This window comes from Chlamydotis macqueenii, chromosome 13 (genome assembly GCF_036417535.1).
Source record: "Chlamydotis macqueenii isolate bChlMac1 chromosome 13, bChlMac1.mat, whole genome shotgun sequence".
Lineage (NCBI taxonomy): Eukaryota > Metazoa > Chordata > Aves > Otidiformes > Otididae > Chlamydotis > Chlamydotis macqueenii.
This window is the reverse complement of record NC_141568.1, coordinates 15711076-15734515: the sequence shown is the minus strand read 5'-3', so window position 1 is coordinate 15734515 and position 23440 is coordinate 15711076. Positions and strand designations below refer to the sequence as shown.

General features: G+C 46.8%; 1 protein-coding gene across 2 annotated transcripts in view; it reads left to right on the top strand.

The window, feature by feature from the left end:
• Window positions 1-23440, top strand: part of WDR59 (WD repeat domain 59) — a 50376-nt gene that overhangs the window by 9417 nt on the left and 17519 nt on the right. For both annotated transcript variants that reach the window (XM_086758216.1, XM_086758215.1), the window contains exons 4-18: window positions 186-271; window positions 1902-1982; window positions 3810-3847; window positions 5826-5914; window positions 6377-6493; window positions 7450-7527; window positions 8570-8726; window positions 10443-10522; window positions 12697-12829; window positions 15844-15968; window positions 16842-17006; window positions 17824-17919; window positions 19326-19482; window positions 20770-20839; window positions 21095-21248. In XM_086758216.1, the coding sequence (XP_086614342.1) occupies window positions 186-271; window positions 1902-1982; window positions 3810-3847; window positions 5826-5914; window positions 6377-6493; window positions 7450-7527; window positions 8570-8726; window positions 10443-10522; window positions 12697-12829; window positions 15844-15968; window positions 16842-17006; window positions 17824-17919; window positions 19326-19482; window positions 20770-20839; window positions 21095-21248 (1626 nt within the window). The remainder of the gene's footprint in view (window positions 1-185; window positions 272-1901; window positions 1983-3809; window positions 3848-5825; window positions 5915-6376; window positions 6494-7449; window positions 7528-8569; window positions 8727-10442; window positions 10523-12696; window positions 12830-15843; window positions 15969-16841; window positions 17007-17823; window positions 17920-19325; window positions 19483-20769; window positions 20840-21094; window positions 21249-23440) is intronic.

The following is a 23440-nucleotide window of genomic DNA, read 5'->3' as shown; positions in this document are numbered from 1 at the left end:
TTGAGTGTTTTTGCAGCCTGAAGGTTCATCTTTGCTCTCCTGCTTTGGGCAAGGATTTTGCTAATCACAGTGTGACTCATTGGTAACCGATGTTGTTCAAAGTGAAGGGAACCTGGTCCTGACACAAATTCCTCACGTCCTACCCTGTTTGCCTGACACTGTCTCGCCGTTCCATCTAATTTCAGAGCAATCAGCGAGTTGACCTGTATAAGTGGAAGGAAGGTAACGGTGAAGTTTGCACATCGCTGCAAGGACACACACGTGTGATCAGGTGAGGAAGAGGATTGCTGTGGACTGCTGGGTGGAAAACAATGGGCTGTTTCATAGAAGGCAAATGTTTCAGTCCTGGCCCTGCTCAGGCTCTGCTTTGAGCCTGTTTTTACATACTTTTCTGAGCCGTACTGTCTACCCCTCTGTCCTGCCTTCCCATTTGGAGACAACATCAGATGTGAAGCGGCTCACCCTCTCATGGCTCCCCCCGGTATATTAACTTAGCCTTTGATGTCTGGAGTGTCATTGCCTTAGGCTGCTGTCCTTGTAATAAGCAGCAACTGTAATCTGGGAAACCTCATGAAGTTCAACCAGGCCAAGTGCAAGGTCCTGCACCTGGGTCGTGGCAATCCCAGGCACAAATACAGGCTGGGCGGGGAATGGATTGAGAGCAGCCCTGAGGAGAAGGACTTGGGAGTGCTGGTGGATGAGAAGCTCAACATGAGCAGGCAATGTGCTCTTGCGGCCCAGAAGGCCAACCACATCCTGGCTGCATCAAGAGGTGTGTGGCCAGCAGGTCGAGGGAGGTGATTCTCCCCCTCTGCTCTGCCCTGGTGAGACCCCACCTGGAGTACTGTGTCCAGTTCTGGAGCCCCCAGCACAAGAAGGACATGGGCCAGTTGGAGAAGGTCCAGAGGAGGCCATGAAGATGATCAGAGGGCTGGAGCACCTTTCCTATGAGGCTGGGCTGAGAGAGTTGGGGCTGTTCAGCCTGCAGAAGAGGAGGCTCCGGGGAGACCTGATAGTGGCCTTCCAGTACCTCAAGGGGGCCTACAGGAAAGATGGGGAGAGGCTGTTCAGCAGGGCCTGTTGTGATGGGACAAGGGGTAATGGTTTTAAAATAGAGGGAGGTAGATTTAGATTGGATATTAGGAAAAAATTTTTTACAATGCGAGTTGTAGAACACTGGCCCAGGTTGCCCAGAGAGGTGGTGGATGCCCCATCCCTGGAAACGTTCAAGGCCAGGCTGGATGAGGCTCTGAGCAACCTGATCTGGTTGGGGATGTCCCTGCTCCTTGCAGGGGGGTTGGACTAGATGACCTTTGAAGGTCCCTTCCAACTCTAACCATTCTATGAATGCAGGTAATCCCAAAGATCAAGTTCACAGTGTGTTATGGTGGTGCAGGGGAGATTTCTACCTCTGGTTCTATGGGTGCATTTTAGTGCTGGGCTGGAAATGCAGGTGAAGGAATGTTTTTACTCCAGCTCCTGACTGTGGAAAGTAATGGCAGCCCTTGAAACGGCTGACTGGAGGCTGTTGTGTCCCAGGTGCACCTGGTGAGCCCAAGGGGAAGGCATGCCAGAGTGAGGGGTTGATGTCAAGAATGTGGGGTAACTGGGAGCTTGCTGAGACAGTGTCCCTTTTCCTGTGGAGGAGAGAGCACACACGCGATAGCTGTAAAGTTCAGGGCTAGGAGGATGCTTCACTGGAATTTACTTAGAAGCATTTCATTGCTTCTTGTAATTTACTTAGATAAATGATTAAGATCTTGCTTTTTACTTAAGAAGTTTCAGCAGATGTCATGGAGTTGGCCATAAATTTGTTGGAGAAATGTACTGGGGTTGCTGAGAAGTTGATGCAAGCAGTGTGCACTTTTCTTTGCCAACCTACTATAATTTTGCATTTGCAGCGACTTGGACTGGGCGGTGTTTGAGCCAGACCTGCTGGTCACCAGTTCTGTTGACACGTACATCTACATCTGGGACATCAAGTAAGGATCAGTATGTTTCTACACTGCGGGGAAATCACTGGACTCCTTTCCATAATTAGCAGCTTGCAGAGCTAAGCATGCGCTGATGGCTGCTATTCTTCAGCTGTGCTTGCAGGAGCTTCGTCTGCTTCCCATCACCTCAAAGATCACTTCTGTTCCCCTACCTCCAAGCCAGTTTAGAGTCAAAGAAGGGCAGTAGAATGCTATGGTTAAGCCACAGTCATGTTCCTGATTGGAAGAAATACTAACTGGCTTCACTCCCTATCCACTTCAGATTTTTCCTTGGGAGTTTTTCTTGCAACCCAAGGGTGGTCCTCAGCCTGTTGGGTTTTTTTTTTAGCTGAGTGAATGAGCACCATTTAATGATCCTGCCACAGTTTTCCACTAAATTAAGTGATTGCTGCTGGCTCTCCCTTAGTGGTGCGAAGACTGGCAGTGGTATTCAAGCACCTTTTTCCTGTTTATGCCTTCCCTTGACTCCTGGAGCTGGCACTGGGACTGCTGGATTCTCTTGCTGGCTGTACAGCAACTCTTTATGACCCCCGGCAAGTCACTTTGTTCCTCTCTGCCTCCCTTGTTCAGTTATAATAGAAGGATAATTATATAACCCCGCTGCACCAGGCTGCCCTGAGGCCTGTTTAGCTCCTATGAAGCACTTAGATCCTTGGTTAAATGGTGCTTGAGAATGGCAATATATTATTAATGTGTAATTAAAAGGCATAGAGAGACAATAACTGCTGGTTGTGTTTTCCGGTGATGCTATCTTAGTGCCAAGAAAAAATAAGGTTCTCTGAAGGTTGTTATCAGAAGCTCTGCTTTAACTCTATTGTGCCCTTCCATTATTTTGTGTCTGTGTATGCCTTGTCCAGAAATGCTTGCTTAGGCAGCCTGAGTAGCCTGTACGTCCCACTTGTGCTGTTAAGGTCTCTGAGCTTACTGGGGCAGTGCAGTCCTGGAGGTGCTGGCCTCCAGCAAATGAAGATCCTGCTGAAGCGGCTGTCTCTAATGACACCCTAGGGAGGTAGCCCTACAGTAAGGGTAGCTGGAAATTCCCTGCTTAGTTTTTCATACAAAATAACTTTGTTTAGGCAGAAATTCTTAGAGGGAAAGGTGCGATCAATTCCAGAAAATGTTCTTCTCAGCAAACACAAAAAGCTGAAGACAATATTCCTTATCTTCACTGGCATTTTTCATTAAAGGGCAGGTGAATTGTTGAGGAGTAAGGTCAAGGAGTGAACTACTGCCTTGATCTGTGTCCTGGCTTCTACTACCACAGAATTTGGTCTGTAGAGTCTGCACACAGCTGGGCTTGTTTCCTACTAATTTTGTTGTTACATGCTAGACATGAAGTCTTTGCTCTGAAGTCACTGTTCCGTCTGCCTTGAATCAGGGTCTGCAAAGGCTTGACAAACACATCAGTGGCTTTTGTTGAGTTTTTCCACAGCTCTGTTTGTTCCTTTTAATCCTCCTGGGAAAGTCTGTTCTGTTGCTTCTTGCAGCAATGCTTTGAGCCCAGTGTTTCCTTGCCTGCCCAGGTGCAACATGCCACACTTTGCATGAGTTTCTCCTCTTGCTAGTCCCCTCCAACTCCATCCTGTGTCCTAAACGTGCTGCTGTATGTGGTGGCAAGCCAGAATGGCTGTTGTCCTCCAGCTGGTCACTTCTTTCTTTACTCCATTTAACGTGGTGTATTTTGGTAAGCAGAAAGCACATTAGCTCCCAAAAGGCAGCAGTAAAATTAGTCCTGGAATAGCAGGGAGCTCACTGGGGAGGCTGGACTTGCTGGGCTGCACTGTGGGTACTCACGTTAGCCATGTTGTGTTTCAGAGACACCAGGAAGCCTATGGTCTCGCTCTCTGCAGTTGGTAAGTACGGGGTGTGTGTGATATAGGCTTGTTTAATACCTACGTTTAGTGTCGTATGGCCCTGCTGTTATTCCTGCTTCCTTTTACTCTCCGAGGCTGAACGTGGCAGAGTACAGAAGGGCCACCACGAGTGGTTGTCCCATGTAGCAGCGATCTGAGAGGCTCCAGCTCATAACTCCTTTTAGAGGAGCAGAATTCAGAAGGAATGTGGAGCCCTTGGAGGTTCCCAGGCGTGGAGGGCAGTGGTGGTGCTTGGGCTGGCTGTCCTAAAATTGGTGGATAGTCACGTGGCATTTATGCCTTCTAGACATGAGTAACTTCTTCCTTGCTTAACCACCCTGCTGCACTGCTTACCCTGTGTTGTCTGTCTGTAATTTCTCTGTCTCCTTTTATGTTTGATTGAATCGGCTGAGAAACTAAATTGCACCCCAGGCAGTTGTGCTGAATGCTGCCGAGTGCCAGCCCGCCCCCTTACTGAGGGGCTGGGTACATTAACCAGCTCTATCTGCTCCCCTGGGGCACCTTCAACGCGCAGGCACTGCAGCGGTGACGCGAAGGTGCTCTCTTTGGGCTGCACTTGCTCTGGAAAGGCGCTTGGCATGGCTGTTGGCACTGCGACTGCCCAGTCGTCCGTAATACAGCCTGCTGGCAGGCGCTGTGCGTCGGTCCTCACCGGCTGCGTATTGGAACTGGGCGAAGTATGGATGACAACTAAAATGCCCTTTTCCTGAGTTACTGTCCCCAGTATTACAGCGGTCCTTGTAACACGTATCTCTTATGCTCTGCTGCTTAGATCTCCTTAGGCTACACATCTGCATTGCCTCCCCCTTCCCTCGCAGCCAGCAAACCTCTCTGTCACAGCGATGCAAAATCTGAGTCGGAGAGAAGCAGCATTCTGGGCTGAGGTTTCACGGGTCAGCTGAGCCACCCAGCAGTTAGCTCCCCAGAAAACTTCCTTCCTCCCATGCCTGATTCTGTTTAATGCTCGTCGAGACATTTGTGTACCTTGCAGTGAGTGGATCAAATCAATCAACTGGCAGCCTATTTGCAGCTTTTTTTTCCCCTGGACTAGCTTTTTGCAAGGTTGTCAGGATGAATCTGCTCACCGTGCAGCAGAAGGTGGGGAATAGCAGCAGGCTGAGATCCATTTAGCTTTGTCATGGACCTCACCTTTCTGATAGCTTAAGATGTCTTGAAAATACTGGCAGAATAAGGATGAACAGAACACGAATTTCTCTTAGAATATCTGAACAATCCACGTCAACTGAAGCTGTATTTTACTTCTTATTAGAAATGAGCAACCAATTTCTGATTTTAGGCCCTTGACTGAGTCCCTTGTGATATGGTATAATCATGTCTGGACCATCATTCAGTTTCTTTCAATGCCGTCGATGTCTTTGACTTCTGTGGTGTATTTTGAGAGTTGGGCCTTGGATCCACCCAGTGAGTCTGCCTCCAGCTGGCCAGACACTAGGTCCACCTGCACTGCAGTGGCCTTCTGCACCTGCATTTTAATAAGAGATCAATAGCACTGGTTCCCTGTATAGCACTGGATAGTATAGGGGGTGTTGGGGAGACAAATGAATCGATCCTTGAGCACTTAGAAGTGGCTTGAATGAAAACAAGGAGTTTGGGAGGGGAGTGATGAACCTGCCATTCTTGTCTGCAGGAAGTTGCTCCATCTGAGCTAATGGACATGAGAATTTAATCAGGTACAGCCTATGGCTAGAAATTGCGATGGAGTTCTCTAAGTGTGTAACTGGAACACTCTTGCTTTGAGGTCTTCAGGATGAAACACTAAGCTGAAGAATCAGCAGTTAGTCATTTTTATGACATCCTTCGTGCTGACTTCTGGGATCTCTTTCCTCCAAACTGCCTTTCCTACGCTAAGGAGAGCAGCTCGGAGCCCAGGTGAAGGCTCTGCTGTGCCATTTTACTTCTTACTTGCTTGTTTTGACCTGCTCTGTTTGTTCTGCAGCTGGAGCTTCCCAGGTGAAATGGAACAAGAAAAATGCCAACTGCTTAGCAACAAGCCACGATGGGGATGTCCGAATATGGGACAAAAGGGTAAGATGAGGGTGTTTTGAGCAGTCTGTGTGTATTCCCACCTACCCAATCCAAATATCCCTCTGATCACAGATAAATACTGAGAAAAATGTTCTACTTTATCTCAAATCTCTCTTGTGGGTTGATTCAAAGTAGAGAGCCCTGGGAGCCCATGAGCCTGAAGAGAGCATGTAGATAGCTTTCTTCCCCACAAATTGTGTTCAGTAATATTTTGCTTTTGGTCTCCTAGAACTTAACTATTTTACTGAGTGTTAAGTATGGTTCAGGGCTGCGCTCGGTGACTGGAATTTACCACACCTTCACAGGACCTTTCCTTCAACCACTTTTGCTGAGCTATTTGCTTTCCCCAGCAGGAGGGTGTTCTACCTCTCCTGCCCTTGTTACAGTGTCTCTTTTTATGCCAAAGAACTACATCAGGTTTCAGAAGTCCCGTGCTGAGAAGGAAACTATCTCTCCTTGCAGAAACCCAGCACTGCAGTAGAGTACTTGGCAGCTCATCTCTCTAAAATCCATGGTCTGGATTGGCATCCTGATAATGAGTATACGCTGGCCACTTCCAGCCAGGACAACTCTGTCAGGGTAAGTGTTGCTTCTGGGACTTCTGCTTGGGAGATGTCAGGGTGGTGGAGCAGATCCCCTTCTACTGCTGCTGAAGTCTTGGGGAGTGCTTGCCACTAGCAAGATCTGGGTCCTTATGATTTGATTTCTGGAAGCCTGTGTGTGTTGAGCCGGGGGGATGTTTACAGAATGGGCAGAGGAGTCATTAGGGGATGGGTGCACGTAGGTTTGCCATACATCTGTGGTAGTTTGGGCAGTATGGAAGCTGAAAACAACTGCCTCTGCCTGTTGCTTGCCAGAAAGGAGCTGGCCACACATGCCAGAAGAGCCTTCTCCCGAAACTGCAGTGTAGCCAGCCTCAAGCTGATTGCAACAACTTGAGAGGAGACATACTCCAATCCCTGGGGTTCCTAAGCTCATGTCGGATTGGGTTATCAATAAGAGATTGCCTGCAAGTATTGCTATGCAGGGCCTTTTACTTGAGGGGAAATAGTATTTGTACATCAGCCAAATGAAGTTCATTCACATTTAGCTAAGCTCTGAGGCAAATGCAGTCGATGTGTATTCTAGCAAAGCAAAAGGTTAGGTTCTTCATTACAGACCTAGCAGTAACAGCAGGATGGGCCTGCCTCCAGTCTGGACTGGCACATTGGCTGGGAGCCTGCGGGGTACCTTGTGGCTCTGAAAGCCTAAGCAGGCTGCCTTTCTCCCTGCTCTAATTACTCAAGCTGTGATCACTGTGAGTATGACCTCAAGTCACTCGTTGTCTAAGGGATGCTGCCAGATGCCGATAGCTTGATATTTGTCCTTTGGGGCCGTCTCTGCTGTTAATGATTGGAGTCACTAATGATACTGTGGGCACCCTGGCATGTTTTTCTCTCTGTTACATCTGCAAGCCACATGGAAAACTGTATCCTGAAAGTATAGCCAGCTGATTCCTGCTGTTGCTTGTCTCTTTGGGTTTTTTTTTTGTTAAGTTCTGGGATTACCGTCAGCCTCGGAAATACCTCAATATCCTTCCCTGCCAGGTTCCTGTCTGGAAGGCAAGATACACGGTGAGTGAGAAACTCCCACCCACCCCACTTGTGCTGTGAGAGCAAATGCATAGAGAGACGTTAAATACAGAACAACTGCTGAAGGGCTTCTCACCAATTCTACTGCTGGACATGATTAAGTTGATTTTTAAAATCCCTCTTGGTGCTTAAAAGGCCCAGAAAAGCGATGTCTGCAATGGGGGCACTCAGGAGAAGGAATGACTAGCAGCGTGAGATCCCAGTCTCTGGTGTAGTCCTTCTAGGGGAGGGAGGAAAACCCAGATGCAGGTGGTTGGCTCTGGGAGCAGGAGGCTCGGAAAGTGGCTGCTCTCGCTGTCCTGTTTTTCCACTCAGCTCAGTATTGGTACCTGTTGCACAGAGCAATGCAGCGGTCTTCTGCCCTCTTTGAGCACCTCCTCTACTCCCAAGCTTTCCAAGTGTGCCACAGTGGGCTCTTACAGCATATCAAATCCAAGAACTGTTGCCTTTTATAGAGCAAACGCCCAGCCATGTGAAGCTAAGGCTCTTAACATCAGTCATATCCGTTCTTTTCCCCAGACATCTGAATGTGGCCTGAAGCCAGTACTGTGCCTTGAATCTTTGATCTCTTTTCCCCGTCCCCATGGTGGGGGGTGTAGGACTGGGTTCTAGTGTTCCTCTGAGCATCGTGACCCTGAGCAGCTGCTGGGGCTCAGTCCCTAGGTAGCAGTTTTTGTAGCCCTAGGCAAATTACAGTAACGATCCCATGGGAAAAGTCATGGGTGAAGTCCTTGCCGCCTCACAGCTGAAAAAATGAGGAAGCAGCAGAAGGAAATAGTTAATCTTAAGTGAGCTGCTTTGAATATCTCAAAGTGTACTACATCTTTTCCCTTGTGAGACACTGGTTTTGCACAGCAATTGCCTTGGACCAACCCCTGAGTTTTAGGCCTGCCTTTGTTTTGTGCTGAGCTCCTTTAAAACCCACATGTTCTTGGTAGGAAAAGGAAAAAAAATTAGAGCATGATAACAGTGGCAGGGGAGTATAATTCCCCAAGGCTAACTGGAAAGGTGTTTCTTTCCCAAGCCTTTCAGCAATGGACTGGTGACAGTGATGGTCCCCCAGCTCCGTCGGGAGAACAGTCTCCTTCTCTGGAATGTCTTTGACTTGAACACACCTGTCCACACTTTTGTGGGACATGATGATGTGGTGCTGGAGTTTCAGTGGAGGAAGCAGAAAGAAGGTGAGTTCAGGGCTGGATGTGCGCTTTCCCCTGCGCTGTGGCCATCTGCAAACCAGGGGTGTGGAGGTCCAGCTCCTGGTTGCAGTGCTTATGCTATTGCCGGTTGACTCGTTTGACTCTTGCCTTTCCTTGGAGTAGCTCCTACCTACTTTGCTGCCCCCCCTCAAGCTACAGCTCTTTTATACTTATTTTATGGCAGCGCCCACAAGCTTTGCCCTGTTATTTCCATGCTAACAAAGCAAATCCACTGAATGCTGAGTGGGTCAGCGGTGACTCTAATTGCTTCCACTCTCCTGTGAGTCTATTTTTAAACGGATCTTTCAGAATAAATTGTACAAACTATTAGATGGGTGCATGAGTGCAGGCACCCTCCCTCTGCTCAGAGCTGCCGGCTAACCAGTTAACCCCTCACATCTCTCTCTGGATCAGCAGCCTCCAGCATATCCTAGACCACAAAACCAGTGAACCCATGTTCTCTGTGTGCTGGCCAAGGCAGGGGAGGGAGAGCGTGGGATAGAGGGGCTGCTGTTAGAGTTCAGTCCCGACTAAATTTTCCAGAGTAGGCAGCTAAATATAGGAGATTCAATATTAGAGGCTGGATAACCACACAGCACCGCTTTGTTTCCGGCACCTCAGCTGCCATTGACAGAATAAGCGCGTCTGGCTTGGGTTTTACTTGTGGTACTGCTTTGCAGTGCTGTGTAAAAGTTCTGGTCTGGCCCTCTGACACCAGCTGCTGGGGCAATTCAGTTAAGTCACCTTCTCTATAATTTGCTTTTCCCCTTTCAAAAAGGGGAAGGCGATACAGGACCATTTTAGGATCTGGAGGCACAACGTAAGACAGCTTGTGTGTGAACATTCAAGCAAGCTTGAACTACAGTTCAGGTGTTGTCTTAGCTGAGTTAGCAGATATATATCTGAGGCTGGAAGCTGTGCTTGTCTCGAGCAGTGTAAACCAATCATACAGGCATTCCAAGTCTGCTTCAATGCAGAGACAACCAAGATAACACAAATCTCCTTCCACAGAGTCTGCTGTGCTGTATTTGGACAGCCACTGTGCCTCTGCAGAGGGGTGTAAGAAGCAGCTGTGCAGCAGCAAATTCCTAAAGGCAGCAGCTGTTTGACAGGGGAAACTTAAACTATATCACACAGCCTAAACATGGGCATAAATAAGTCTGTGTACCTTTATCTGTTGACAGATAGTATGTAGCTAGATGTATTTCCTTACAACCTGAACGAGTCTTGGCATCATCCAAGTCTTGGAAGGAAAAGGAGGGAGGGTACAACCAGCTTCTCTTAGCTTCGTAGTGTTTTAAAACATCTGCATGTTGAAACTAAAAGATACGTTGATTCTACAGTTACTGTAAAAATAAATCCATTTTCGAACTATATTACTACTTCTGCTTAAATCAGAATTGTAGTAGAACTTGTTCATTTCTAGTTGGAAAACTCGAATCACATGCGTGATACTTACTTTGTGCTTCTCACTTGTAAATTATGCCCCATGTGAAGATGCGGTAACCGTAGTGTGGGCAGGTGTAAAGGCTGATGCACCCAGGTCAGTTCAAAGCAGAACAGGACTCATTCTGCCTTTCAGTTTGGTACCTTATCCCTTGGATCTCCCTGCTGGCTTGCTTTAATATGTTTACACTAAATGCAGGGCTGAGATAGTCTCTGTTTTCCGTGGGGTCTATAAGTTATATCTGTCCTTTTTAGGTTCTAAGGACTACCAGCTGGTTACGTGGTCCCGTGATCAGACTCTGCGGATGTGGCGGATTGACTCTCAGCTGCAGAGGGTACGTAAATGCTTTTGCTTTTGAACTGTGAGAGTTTTCTTACAGGCTGGTTTCACCCTCCCTTTCCTTGCACTCCCAGTCACTCCTCTGGTATCTTAGAGCTGCAGACACAGCAGCCAGCTGCCACTTCACTTTCCTCTTCAGCTCCCTCCCAGAAACATCCCCAAGGAGACCTGTGATGAGGCCTCTCTGTGTCTGTGCCTCAAAAGCTTCTGTGGAAGTGCAGGGCTGCTTTGTTGTATAACAGTGAGTGTAGAAGTCATTTGGGAAAGGTGGAGGTCACTTCCTGCTTGCATTGCCTCTGAAGATGTCACCTCCATGGCTGCAAGACTGTATGACCCTTTCCTGGCATTTTAGGTATCGGGTAAATGTAGGGATTCTGCCCTTCACTTCCTGCCCATGTTTCCATTGCCTCTTAGCCTGGTGCAGGCATTGTGAATCCTGTAGTTCTGCTGTCTGGCAGCAGTTACAAGTTGCTGATTGCAAGTACTAGAACAGCTGCACTGGGGCAGACCAGAGGTTCACGTGGCTGTGATGGTCCATATTGCCCTGTCTCATCTTCAGCTGTGGATGTCTTGGAGGAAGAGAAGAACAAGGCAAGTATGGAGTGATGTTTCTCTCAAATGCCCTCCAGCCTCCTGCAGTTTGCAGCTTAGAGGCTCATTGAGTCTGGCATCTTTGTATTTGACAGACCTTGATGAGTTTTACTTCCATAGACTTGTTCTCTCTTTTCTTGGAATGTGTAATTCTTTGACATCTTTAACATCCCACGAATGAGAAGTTTCTTGCCTTTTCTGCGTATCACTTGTTTATTTGGAGCCTGCTAGTTTCATTACCTTGAAGACGAGATGAGCAGTCATCTTGCCTGGCTGCTCATGGTTCTGTAGACCTCCATCAGATCCCTCCTGAGCTGCCTCCTTTCTTAAGTCCAAAGGTCTTGATTTACTTCATCCCTTGTATGAGAACTTTGATTGCCCTTTTGCCTTTCAAGATGCTTTTTCAGTTCTACCATGTACTTTTTGGGATGGGGTCTAAGCTTTGTTCTTTCCAAAGAATTCCCAGTACTCATTTTGTTTTTTAAATTGTCAGGCATAATTCCATGAAAACATCAGCTTAGTCTGGCCTCTGTGTCTTGTTCCCTCAGTCAGCTTGAACTTGCTGTTTTTCCCCTGTATGTATTGCTTTGTATTTATCTGAACTGAAGTTCATCTTTCATTTTAATACAGTTACTCCTGTAAGGTCTTTCTGTGATTGTTTGCAGTCAGCCACTCTTGTTACTACCCTGAATAAATTGGTGGCATCAGCAAACCTCGTCATGTCACTATTCACCTCCTATTCCAGGTTTTTAATGAATATGTTGTGAAGCATGTGTTCCCAGCACAGATCCTGCAGGAGTCCTGCAGGTCTGTAACAAACCTTCTCTGTGAAAAATGACCCTTTACTCCTACCTGATATACTTGTGAACATTTTTATTTCTTTCCTAACTTTAAACCAATTGTTCACCCATGTCAGAGCCTTTACTTTTCCTCTGCTGGCTCCCACTCTTTTGTCCTTGTCCTTGTCTTTGTCTGGATCAAACTACACACATGATGGCATGTTCCTGGTGACCAATGCTGTAATTTGCTACATTGCACCCTTATCCTCTCCTCCCTGTGTTTCTTCTCTTCTTCTTCCTTGTTTTTTTTTTTTTTCTGAATTTAAAATACAAGTTTTCATGGTCTCTCTTTGATACAGGATCTAGAACACTAGGGTCCCTAGTGTGTACCTGGTTCTCTAGATCCTACTGGAGTGTAAATACCAAAAGCAGGAAGTGTGCTACTACTATATCTGATCTAAAAAATGAAACCAGTTTTGACAAATAAATTGGAAGAATTAAAGTCATATCAGCTTTAGTTTTGATTAAAGTTAAACCTCCGTTACTTAGACTAGCCACATCAATTACGTGGCTTTGTGAGAAGGAGGTTTGGCCAGGCTGTCTGAGGTGACAGAGCTGAGGATGCTGGAAAGTGGAGGATCAGCTGTCTTTGTCACAGTGCTGAGGTCTTAGTCATGACTGTTGTGTGGACAGACGTGCCTTGCAAATCCAGCTCCCTGGAGAAACGAGTTGTTTAGCAGTGGCTCTTTCCACAGCTTGGTTCTTTTGTGCAGCACGTGGGTGTGCTTGTTCTTTTCAGCTGTGTGCTAACGATATCCTGGATGGAGTTGAGGACCTCATCGATGGGATTTCTCATCTGCCAGAGCAAGACAAGACCCTTCACTCCCAGGACTCTGAGCCCCAGCATAACTCCGGGCATGGGGATGAGGAAGGTGAGACAAGTGGTAGATTGTGAAACTTCAAGCATCAGCTCTCTGTATTGGGAAGATAATGCATCTTAGTATAAGAAAATAATGTTTTAGGCAAAGCATAAACTGGTGCTGTCTCAAAGATTAATGGATTCCCCAGTACTAGAGGTTTCTTAGGATATTCTACCAAATTTTTTCTCCTCTAACACAGTGGTGTCATTCTAGCTATAAAACAGAGCTCCGCCTTGTCACTAGTAGCATTTAATTGAATTGACTTTAGGTTATAGTTGTGGCTTCCTGCCAAGAATAAGGTAGTTGGAAAGTCAGTTTTGGCTCTTGGGAAGATAGTTCAGTTTAAACTGAGAGATGAGCCCACAGAAGAGGAGAGCGTATGCGTAAGGCACTCTGACACAAACTGCTTACATCACACCTGGTACCTAAACACTTCTGCTGGGGTCACTGTGTGAACTGCTCTAATGTGGAGATGCTTGCTGGTTTCTTCTCCTGTCCACCAGCAGTAGTATAGAGAGAGCTTGTGCGTTCTTGTTCATCATGAACTGATGAAGGGTGGCTGAAAGCTGGCAGAGGAGAAGAGGAAGGATGATACCTTTGACTTTGCAGTACCAGCTGGGTGGATGGGAATGGGTCAGAGGCTTTAACAGAAAGCATTGATTTGGCTTTTTGGAAGAGAAGGCAAACAAGGAAGGAATGTGAAGGAGGGTTTGTATGGTTAAGGCTCTGGCCAGGTCAAACATTCAGGGTGTTAGTGTTTGAAGAGCACAAGTACCAGAATAGAAGAGATTGCAGCAGCTGAGAGCCATGGTGCTGATGTGCACGTGAAAAAGCTATCTAAACAGATTTCTATATCTAATACTGAGGAAGGAGAATTGGGTGCTGCCATGCCTTTGTGTCAGATTGGGTTTAAATTCACAGTTCCTTTCTGTATTGTAGCAGGCTACTACAATGGATCCCCATGTGAAGGGCTTACAGGAAAGCACTTTGATTCTCCCTTTGACTTGCCAGCAAACTGGAGAGAAAGGGAGGAAGCAGTCTAAGATATGACCTCTGAATGAAAGAGCCGGCTCCGAGGTCCCTTAGGGAAGGCCTCTCTTCCTAGGTGGAAGTTTCCTGCCCAGCAAATCCTTGTGAAGTTCCTGTCTGCCACCTGTCCTGTGTAGCAGCAGAACAAGTTTCTAGAAGTTGTCAGCACTGCTGTCTACGTGAGGGTTTTATAATATGATTGAAAGAGCACCAGTTGCCTGTGCTCACCATCAGCAGTACTTTCCAGCCTCTCTTGCTGCAGCTGGAGCATTGAGTGTTCTCATCCTGGCTGCCTGACCTCTGTTTTTCCATAGGAGAGAGTTAACTCTTTCACTGTCCCTGATGAGGTCATGTTCATATGTCCTGTGTGGTTTCTGCGTGGGTCTGGCCTTGGTTCAGACTGTTAACGTTTCCGTTGTGGTCAAAGGGAATGAAAATGGCTTTTCAGTAGCAGGGTAGATTTTGCTGCAAATACTGTGACTGCAGGATCAATGCACAAGCAAGTCCCTAGGTAGGAATTTCAATTCCTTTTTGCCTGAAAGCTATTGTGGACTGTTGATGTTTCACCCTCGAGGTGGCTGCATTTCAGCTGCAGACAAAGTCCCCATGTTATAAAGCACTTTGGGGGATCTTTGAAGAGGGCAGCATTTTGCAGATAAATCGGAAAGCCTGCTAGCTGTGTCTTCAGCATACAGCTCTCCTCACTGGCTGCTGCCTATAAAGGATCTTTAGGAATCTACACAAATATGTGGGCTTTTGGGGATTAGAAACTAATTGGAAGGGAATGGGAGGAGAAGACAAAAGGAGGGTACTACCCATATTGGGAGCCTCAGAGATGGCTTTTCAGTAAGCTGTGTGGTGTCTTGAGCTAGAAATAATTATCTTCCCTGAGAGCCACTGATCTTCCTTTAATCCCGTTTTTGGCTTCCTTTTGTGAAGTATATCGAAGCACTATAATAAAACTGCAAACTGGAATGAATAACTGAGTGTCCTGCCTATCCAAATTCAGCAACTTTTTTTCATTTCTTGTAATTTTTTTTTTTTTTTTTTGCTAGTAGTTGTCTGTCGAATATGATATTGCAAGGGTGATAATGACAGCTGAATAACCGGGACTTCCCATGTGTCCTTGGAACCATCATAAAAAAGTGCATTTGATTCTTCTTAGGAAGTGGTGCCACAGCAAAACCCCCTTCAGAGGAAGCTGCCCCTGCCATAATGGGGGTACATCGCAAGAGTTGAGGCAAAAGCCAGGCACAGCCACAGGCAGAGACTAATTCTTCTGAAACTCAGTCAAGTTTGCCATCTTAACCATAATTCCTTGTGTCCTGCAGCTGGCTATTTAAATGTATTCTGGCTTATTGTCCTGAAAACTGTTGCTGGTGGAACTGAACAGCTAGACCCAGCATTTAGATAAGTCTTTAAAGGCTGTTAAAGCGCTGGAGTGCTTTGCAGTATTAAATGCAAACAGCTGCTACAAATGAATTGAGACTCTTGTAGGGCCAGAAGTACCCTCTTCTCTCTCCCAAAGCCTTATTATGCTTTGGAAGCATTCTGTGAAAGCAGAGAGCCGTGGGATGTGAGTCTCAAAGACCAGAGCTCCTCCTGAAGACTGCTTTGGCAGGAGTTCTTTCCCCCTGAACCAAGAGGCTCCAGTTCAGCTGTTTGTGACTCTGGTGGTACTGTATAGGGAGGAGAAAGAGTCTCAAATGAGTGGAGACAGACCATTTGGGGCTGCACAGAGCACAGGCAGCTTCTGCAACCTTCCTGGGAAACCTGTGTGCAGACGGGTTTGCTTTTTTTGAAGAGCAAGGCTCAGAAGCCTGCCTCTGCACAACAGCTGAGACCCTCAGCTTGCAGGTCTTTGCCAGGTAAAACTCATACCTCCATGTGTCAGAAGAGCAGAGGAAAGCCTGCTGTCTTGGCTGCCTCCTGGCATTGTGTGCCCAAAGTCTGTCTATTACAGCTTGTTTCAACCTGTTCTCTGTCTTTCCTGTCAGCCTTAAAAGAAGATTTCCTGAATGACCCCCTGCTGGGAAAGAAAACTGACCAACTGGGGCTGCCTCAAACACTGCAGCAAGAGTTTTCACTGATCAACGTGCAGATCCGAAATGTCAATGTGGAGGTAAAGAGTTTCCTTTTGTTGGCTTGTTAGGAGGGGATGTGGGCAGACTGGCTCATCAGAACTTTCTTTGCTGCAATGGCTGCTGTCTGTAAACAAAACATTTTGAGCCGTAGAGAGCCTCTTGACCAGGGGAAGTAGGAAAGAGGATAATCCCAGACACTGGGAGTGATGGAAGTATTTCAGCAGAGTGAGTACCCTGGTGCTGGTCCCAAGAAGGCTGGACAGTGTTTTCCTCTCTGCCTAGACTGCAGAGTGGAAAGTGACTTGTTCCACTACATGCAGCTGATCTCATTTCAAATGTTTCTGAACCTGGTCTGCTGGTTCCTCTCTGTCCTGCACTCCCTCCGTTTTGAGATCTCCCTTGCACGCCAAACCCTCCTCTGTGCATGGAAGCTGGCAGGAGGCGTGGCGTTGTACTGGAATGGGAGGCTTGAGGGAGCTGCTTATCTCCTTTTCCCACCGCTGTGGTTTCATAGCTCATGGCCTGATCCTGATACAGTTTTTCTGAGACAGTGCTGAATGATCTTAGATGATGCCTATTTCTGCTGCACTGGGCCTGGAGCTCTCCACAGCCGGGTGAAGTGGGCTGGGATGCGGTGGCTGTTGGGAGCAGAGCCTGATTCTTGGGGCAGCCTGGGCTCACTGTGGTGTCCAGATGCTGGGATGCTGGACTGGCAGTCTGCTGGTGCAAGCTGAGTCTGTTCACATCTGCTTGGGTTTTTTTGCTGTCACTGTGTTTGCTGTCCTTGAGAACAGCATGACTTCATTTTATGGGTGTGCAGAGGAATCGGCTCCTAGGCATGAATTTAAGCCACTGTAAGTTTGAAGGTCCTTGGAGATCTAACTACAGAGCAATTGCTTTTCCTCACACAGATGGATGCGGTGAGTCGTAGCTGTACGGTGTCAGTGCACTGCGGCAACCACCGAGTCAGGATGCTGGTGATGTTCCCTGTCCAGTATCCCAATAACGCTGCACCGTCCTTCCAGTTCATCAACCCAACCTCGATCACTGCCTCCATGAAGGCAAAGCTGCTGAAGGTGTGTGAGGAGCGTATGCTGTCTTTATAAATATACAAATGCTGGACACTTCATGTCTAGATTAGTGACACAATAAAATATCTGACCTTGCTGGAAACATGCCATGTTTGAACTGATGCATTGTGGAGCTCCTAGGGTGAGGTTTTTGTTGGCCTTGGAGCCCAGTGTTTGCATTTCTCTGCTGGTGCTTTTTAAATATGTGTTCTTCACTGCTGCTGTATTCTTGTGTGATGTGTATTGCCTGAGGATCCCTAATATCCTGCTCCTCATGCAGTTGCCCCTAAACCTCATAACAGACAAAATGACCAGCTAAGCATCCAGCTGCAGAAAGATAATATTTTTGAGCTGGGGTGTTGCTTCCTGCTCTCCTCCACAAACTGCTTTAAAAATGAGGGGACTTCTTACACGGGTCCTGCTGATTCCAGACCAGGTGTTTGATCATCTGGTGTAGGAAATCCTATTGCCGATGAAATCCCTTCCCCAGCAGCAAGTAGATGGATCAGTTTGGGTTCCTTCCTGGAAAAAAATTGATGCCATTTGCCACAAACCGGTATGGAACGTGTGGGCTACAGTAGTATAGAAGCTCAGATCCTGGCTCAGTGTGCTGAATCTAGGTGAACCCTCGGTGCTCTGATAAAAGCTCAGTTGTTCCTCAAAGCAGACAACACACCAGTGGGCCAGTGTCGCTCCAGTGGATGTTATGTGATGTCTTTGGCCTCTCTGGATCCTGGCATCTTAGCCACTCTGCGGACAAAAAAGAATGTGGGAAAGGTGTGGATGTAACCATGATTCAAGCTGCGTTTTGTATGTATTCCAGATACTGAAAGACACTTCTCTGCAGAAAGTGAAGCGGAACCAGAGCTGCCTGGAGCCCTGCCTGCGTCAGCTGGTCTCCTGGCTGGAGTCTGTTGTGGTATGGAGAACTGTGTGGGCTTTCTGCCCTAGTTTGTTGTCTTCTCCCACATCCCACACTTCTGACTCTGCAGTTAGAGTCTGGCCTCATTAGATGTGTAAGTAGACCCCTGTGACTGGCCATTACATTTGTGTAAGCGCTTCTAGTTAATGATGAAGAAAACTGAGTGGATGATTAGATGCGTTTTGTTTCCAAAAATCAGGCCCTGAAGGTTTGCTGCTTTGGGGAACTCTGCATGCTCACTGATTTTCAGGTTGGCAGGAATGACTGGGGATTGGAGCATCTCAGTGGTGCCTGGTAGATTCCCAGTTCTCAGGGTATCTCAGTGAGATACTCAGTGAGATACTCAGTGCCAGGGCATGGTTATCATCTGTGAGAGAGAATAAGAGGCCTCAAGGAGCTGGTTGAATCATTCTTGTCTGAAAGTTCTAGTCAAAGATCCTGCTAGTGCTATTCTAGGGTCTTTGTTTTCTTCCCTTAAAAAAAAAAAGTGAAAGTCTGTTTTCTCTGAAGCCTTGTGCTGAGGTTTTGTAGGGATGATACTGCAAATAAATCCAAATCACACTCTACCCTTAGCTGAGAGATCTGTGATACCTACTCAGCATCCCAGTGTCAGTATTAGGTCTGTGTGTGGGTGAAGTGTACTGGAGTGGGTGTTTTTAGCATTCAGGAAAAGATTTGAGTGTCTCCTCAGGTTTCTTTTCCAAGAAGTTTTGTTTATTCATCACAAGTAAAGGGTTTTTTTTCACGTGAGAAGGCTTAATTCTGTTTGGTTTCAGCAGTAATGTTGTAAGAGTGGGAACTTTCTCCGTTGTATGGAAATCTGATGACTCAAGCCAGGCACGGCTGCCTTTAAAGAATTCCTTTAAACCAAAGCTGTAGTAGTCTTTATCCAAATAAATGCAGATTCCTGCCAAAATTCCTATGGATAGGCCTGAGGTCCCCGAGAATTTCACACCACCTGCCTTCCTCACCTCAAGACTCCCAACCTGCATTTGACCCCCAACAGTTGTCTGATATTCCTGTTTAAGGAGACGTTGCCTCACTTGCATCATTTGAAGTATCAGGTTTAGCTCAGCTCCCTGGGTTGAGAGTGATATCCAGAGTCTGAAGAGCAGATTTTCTGTATAGTTTCCCACTGTTTCACCCAAGTTAAACTCTGTATTTCAACAAGGCTGTGGTGGGGGAGAAATCTCTGGACAAGGAGCCAGAGAAGCCTTTTCCTCAAAGGTGAACGTGCTTGCAAGTGCCTTTGCAGCCAGAGCAGTAACCATGCTCTGTGCCTGATCTGCTTTGGCTCAAAGGACGAGCACCTTCCGTGAGGCTGCTTGGCGCTGCGATGCCCAGTGCTCCAGCTGGGCTTCCTGTGGCGGCAGGAGTGTGACCTTGGGTAACTTCTGTTTCAGAACCAAGAGGACAGCACGTCCAGCAATCCCTACGCTTTGTCAAACTCCGTAACGCCCCCCTTGCCCACGTTCGCCCGGGTCTCCAATGCCTATGGCTCCTACCAGGACTCTAACATCCCATTTCCACGGACCTCTGGAGCCAGGTTCTGTGGTGCAGGTTAGCCCCATCGCTGATACGTTACAACAGCTACCTGAGGAATGGTCCTCTTAATGTCTTGGGGAACACTTGCCTCTGAACAAGACCAGGCTTTGGGCAGTGCCACGCAATGAGTAAGAAATGAAATTAAAGTAGTGATAGGTTTATAGATAACGAGACTAGTTAGCCACTGTTTGCAGTTGGTGTTGCATGTGGGATTTTAGGATTTGGAAATCCAGGACTAGTTGAAGAGGTGGCCTTTGGCTTGTGGCATGACAGAGGCATTGACAGACTTTTTACAGAAGACTGGGAATAGATATTTTCCTTGCCTAGTTCCCTCCTACCGGCATCAAACTGATGGACATATTCTGGCTCTGTCTTTACAAAATTACTGTGATTTAGGGTTGAACTTGCCCCTTGCTGAAGCCAAATTCTTGTTACTGACCACTTTTTTTCTCATTCTGCACCCTTTCTGTTGTCCAAAATAGCTTTCCCAAGGTGATCGGGAAACTTCTCCTAAATGGGAGAGAGGGTACGATCATGTCCAGGTTTCCAGGAGAGTGTACAATGCAAAGATCATACTTGAAATAAAACAGACTAAGGTCTGAGTAAGAGCTGTTAAGTTTCACTGAGCTATTTCAGATACAAGCATGCCTCCTCCAGGCCTGACCGCATCCCAGTTTGAGCATGTTCTGAAAGCTGCTTTTCATACAGGCCTCACCAAATTCCCAGCAAAAGTAAAACAGAGGAGTATTGCGTTGAATAGGCTCAGTGAAACCTGCGAAGCCCTGAAACTCTTGCAAGAGTGGGTGGCTGAGAACACTTGAGATGTTGTAACAAACAGGGTAAGGCTCATGAGAGATTGCTTTGGAGTTGGCTTCAGATGACTTGGTTTATCCTTCTGAAGAGAAGAGTCGTACAAGCTGTGGTGATTTCTCTGCATAGCTAAACGTCACCTCACTTGCCTCTGGAGTATCAAAGTGCCTGAAAAGTTCTGGTGAAGAGTTAAAACATGAGTATGCAATTGCTCATTTTCTTTTACTGTCTTTTCTCTAATATCGTCCAGCCACTCGAGTTGGTGCTTTTGAGACAGTCATCTCAGCAAAACATGCTCTTTAATGAGATTGCAGGGAGTAGATTTGGGTTGAAAAAATGAGGTTGTCTGCTTGTAGTTTAAAAGCCCTCAAGGTAGTGGATAAGCATCCAGCTCCCTGACTTTACCTTAAATGACAAGTTTCTCTATGTAAACCATTCCTGGGTAGTCTGCTGCTTCTTGCATGATCTTTATGCCATGTCCTGTCTCTTCAGGGTACCTGGTGTATTTCACGAGACCCATGACCATGCACCGTGCGGTGTCCCCGACGGAGCCAACGCCCAGGTGAGTACCCTGCGTAGGCAGGAGAATGTCATATCCTACACTGGAGCTACTGACCCTCAGCAAGGTGTGACCTCTAGTGTTAGCTGTGCCCTCGACACAGAGAGGCTGGTCCCTTGTATCACCGGCCCTCAGCAGAGACTCCTTTCAGCACACCTGAAATATTGCCAGCAGCTTGGGTTAATGGAGATGTCGATGTGAGCCTCGAGGGCACTACAGTGGGTGTAAGCTCCTGAAAATGTATTCTCTTGTTTCCAGGTCCCTGTCAGCTTTATCAGCCTACCATAGCGGCCTCATTACTCCAATGAAGATCCGCACAGAGACGCCAGGCAATCTACGTTTGTACAGTGGGAGTCCGACGCGCAGTGAGAAGGAGCAGGTCTCCATTAGCTCCTTCTACTACAAAGAGAGGGTAAGTACCAGACCAAAAAGCCTTTCCTAACGCTTCAGCTTTTGTGATCTGTATTCTTTTCGTATAGCTGTGAGCATTGCTGGTAACAGAAGCTTCATGTTTCTCTCAGGAAGGCATCCTTTTACAGGCAGATCTCTAAAAATGTTACATGGATTTATCTCCTATTAGCAACTTCTTTATTGACCTTCTCTAGGATTTGACCTGCTTGTTTTGATATCTCTCTACACTGACCAGCACAGCTTCCTTCGTTGCATTACCTTTGATGTTAACACGGGGTTAAAATCTCACACTTAAGAAGCTGTAGTCTCCAGATAAGTACATATACGCAACTCTGCTTTTCCCTGATGTATGTAACTGCAAAGGGTTGTGAATCTCTGCGGCTTACTGACAGCCTCTCCTGGATTATGGGTTATTTCTATTACAGATGTCTTTTTCAGGGATATGTGCCCCTTTGGACTGTTGTAAACAAAAATCATTCCTACGTGATTCTCCAAAGATCTTCCAATCCACATGCTTCTGGTTTAGGTATAGGTCTTGCTGTCGTTGCTGTTTATAAGAAAGGCATTAGGGGAGAAGTGGGATTGTTTCCTTCTGGGATATAGTGGGTGAGGAAGAGCGGTTGGTAGCTGTAGGGTGACCGTAGGGTAGTTCTGAAGCAACTGAGGGCCCAGTGTGCCTGAAGCAGATGCTGTGGGGAGTAAAAAGCTGTGCAGCTTGCTCGGAAACAAACTCTCTGTGCTTCAGCAGGCGATGAAGCAGCTCGCAAAAATGGGGTAACTTTCCACCGAGAGCCTGAGAATTCAGGGTATTTGAGTAGTTTGCCTGCTGTCCCTTTTGAAGGCACACAACCGCTGCAGCAATGGAGAGCTTCCAGGTACACCAAGGAAAGCAGAGAGCTGTCTGCACTCTGCTGCAGTGGAGCTTGTGGACTCCTGTCCTGGGAGCAGAGGGAGAGTCAGAGCCTTGAGCTCTCATCCTTCCTGGGCACTGAAAGAGGTCTTAATTTTCCAGTGGTCCTGGACATGACAGCTGACTCCTCTGGGGCTGTGTCCTGCTTATGTGATGAGAGTCATTACACCTACCAGCCTTGGGGTGAGCCCCTATCCCCATTGCAAGCTTTGCCTCCATACAGACCCCAGAAGACTCTTGGAGTCCCTATTCTGTTGTGGGGTGCTTTTTTTTTTTTTCCCCACACAAACTTCTTTTTGATGGGAAGAGAAAATGGTGCTGCCTGGTACAAGAATTACAGCCTGTTCTAGTCTTTACAGGAGAGTTTATTTAAAGAGTCTCTGACACGCAGCTCTCTAAGATGACAGACAAGGCTAAAAATAATATGTGGAAGCAGCTTGGTGCAATTTCATGTGACCTGTCTCCCCAGCCCTCGTGTTGATGGCGACAAGATTTTTGTCAGGGGGAGGGGGGGGGAATCAAGAGAACAAAGCATGTGTGTAGCCATGTCTGCTGAAAGCCAGAGAAAATTCCTGTGTTCCCCTTCCTCTGCCAAGCTGTCTCCTCGCATGCTGAGTTGGAAGAAGTGTAAGGGCCCTAGCAGGGAGCTAGCACAAATGTTCTTGCAGATGAAATAGTTTTGTTTTTTTTTTTAAAAAAAAACCAAAACCTATGTCTCTCTTCAGCAAAGATTTCCTGATTCTTCAGGAGTTGATGTCATGGCCTCTGTTAGATCAATGCTACATATTTTTGTCATTTCATTGTGAGGATTTTAAAAAGCCTAGACTCTGAGTCTAGTTAGCTCCCTGCTCTGAAGCTTGGATTTTGTATTTACATTAAATTAAAAAAAGAAATTTTGTGTGTTAAATTCTGTTGTTATATAACTTCAGCCCCAAAACTGAATTAGTCAGTGATAACCAGGTATTTAGCCACGACTGGCATCACTACCATTAGCAAACAAATGGAATTTGCCCATTGCTAGACAGGAAATAGTCATGTTCCCATAAAGGCACAGGGGCTGCTGAACCCAACAGAGATCTTACTAAACCAAAATGAAACTAAATCTGGCACTGAGCCTTTCTCTGCTCATTTAAGAGTGTGTGTGTGTATGTATACACTTATATTTCTCACTTTTTATTCACGTGTGCACACTTCTCCTTTCTTCCTCCTTTTTCACTCCTCAAAAAGACCCCGCTAAAGAATAGTAGTCAGCAGAAAGGAGAAGTTGTATCCAGACTGTGGCA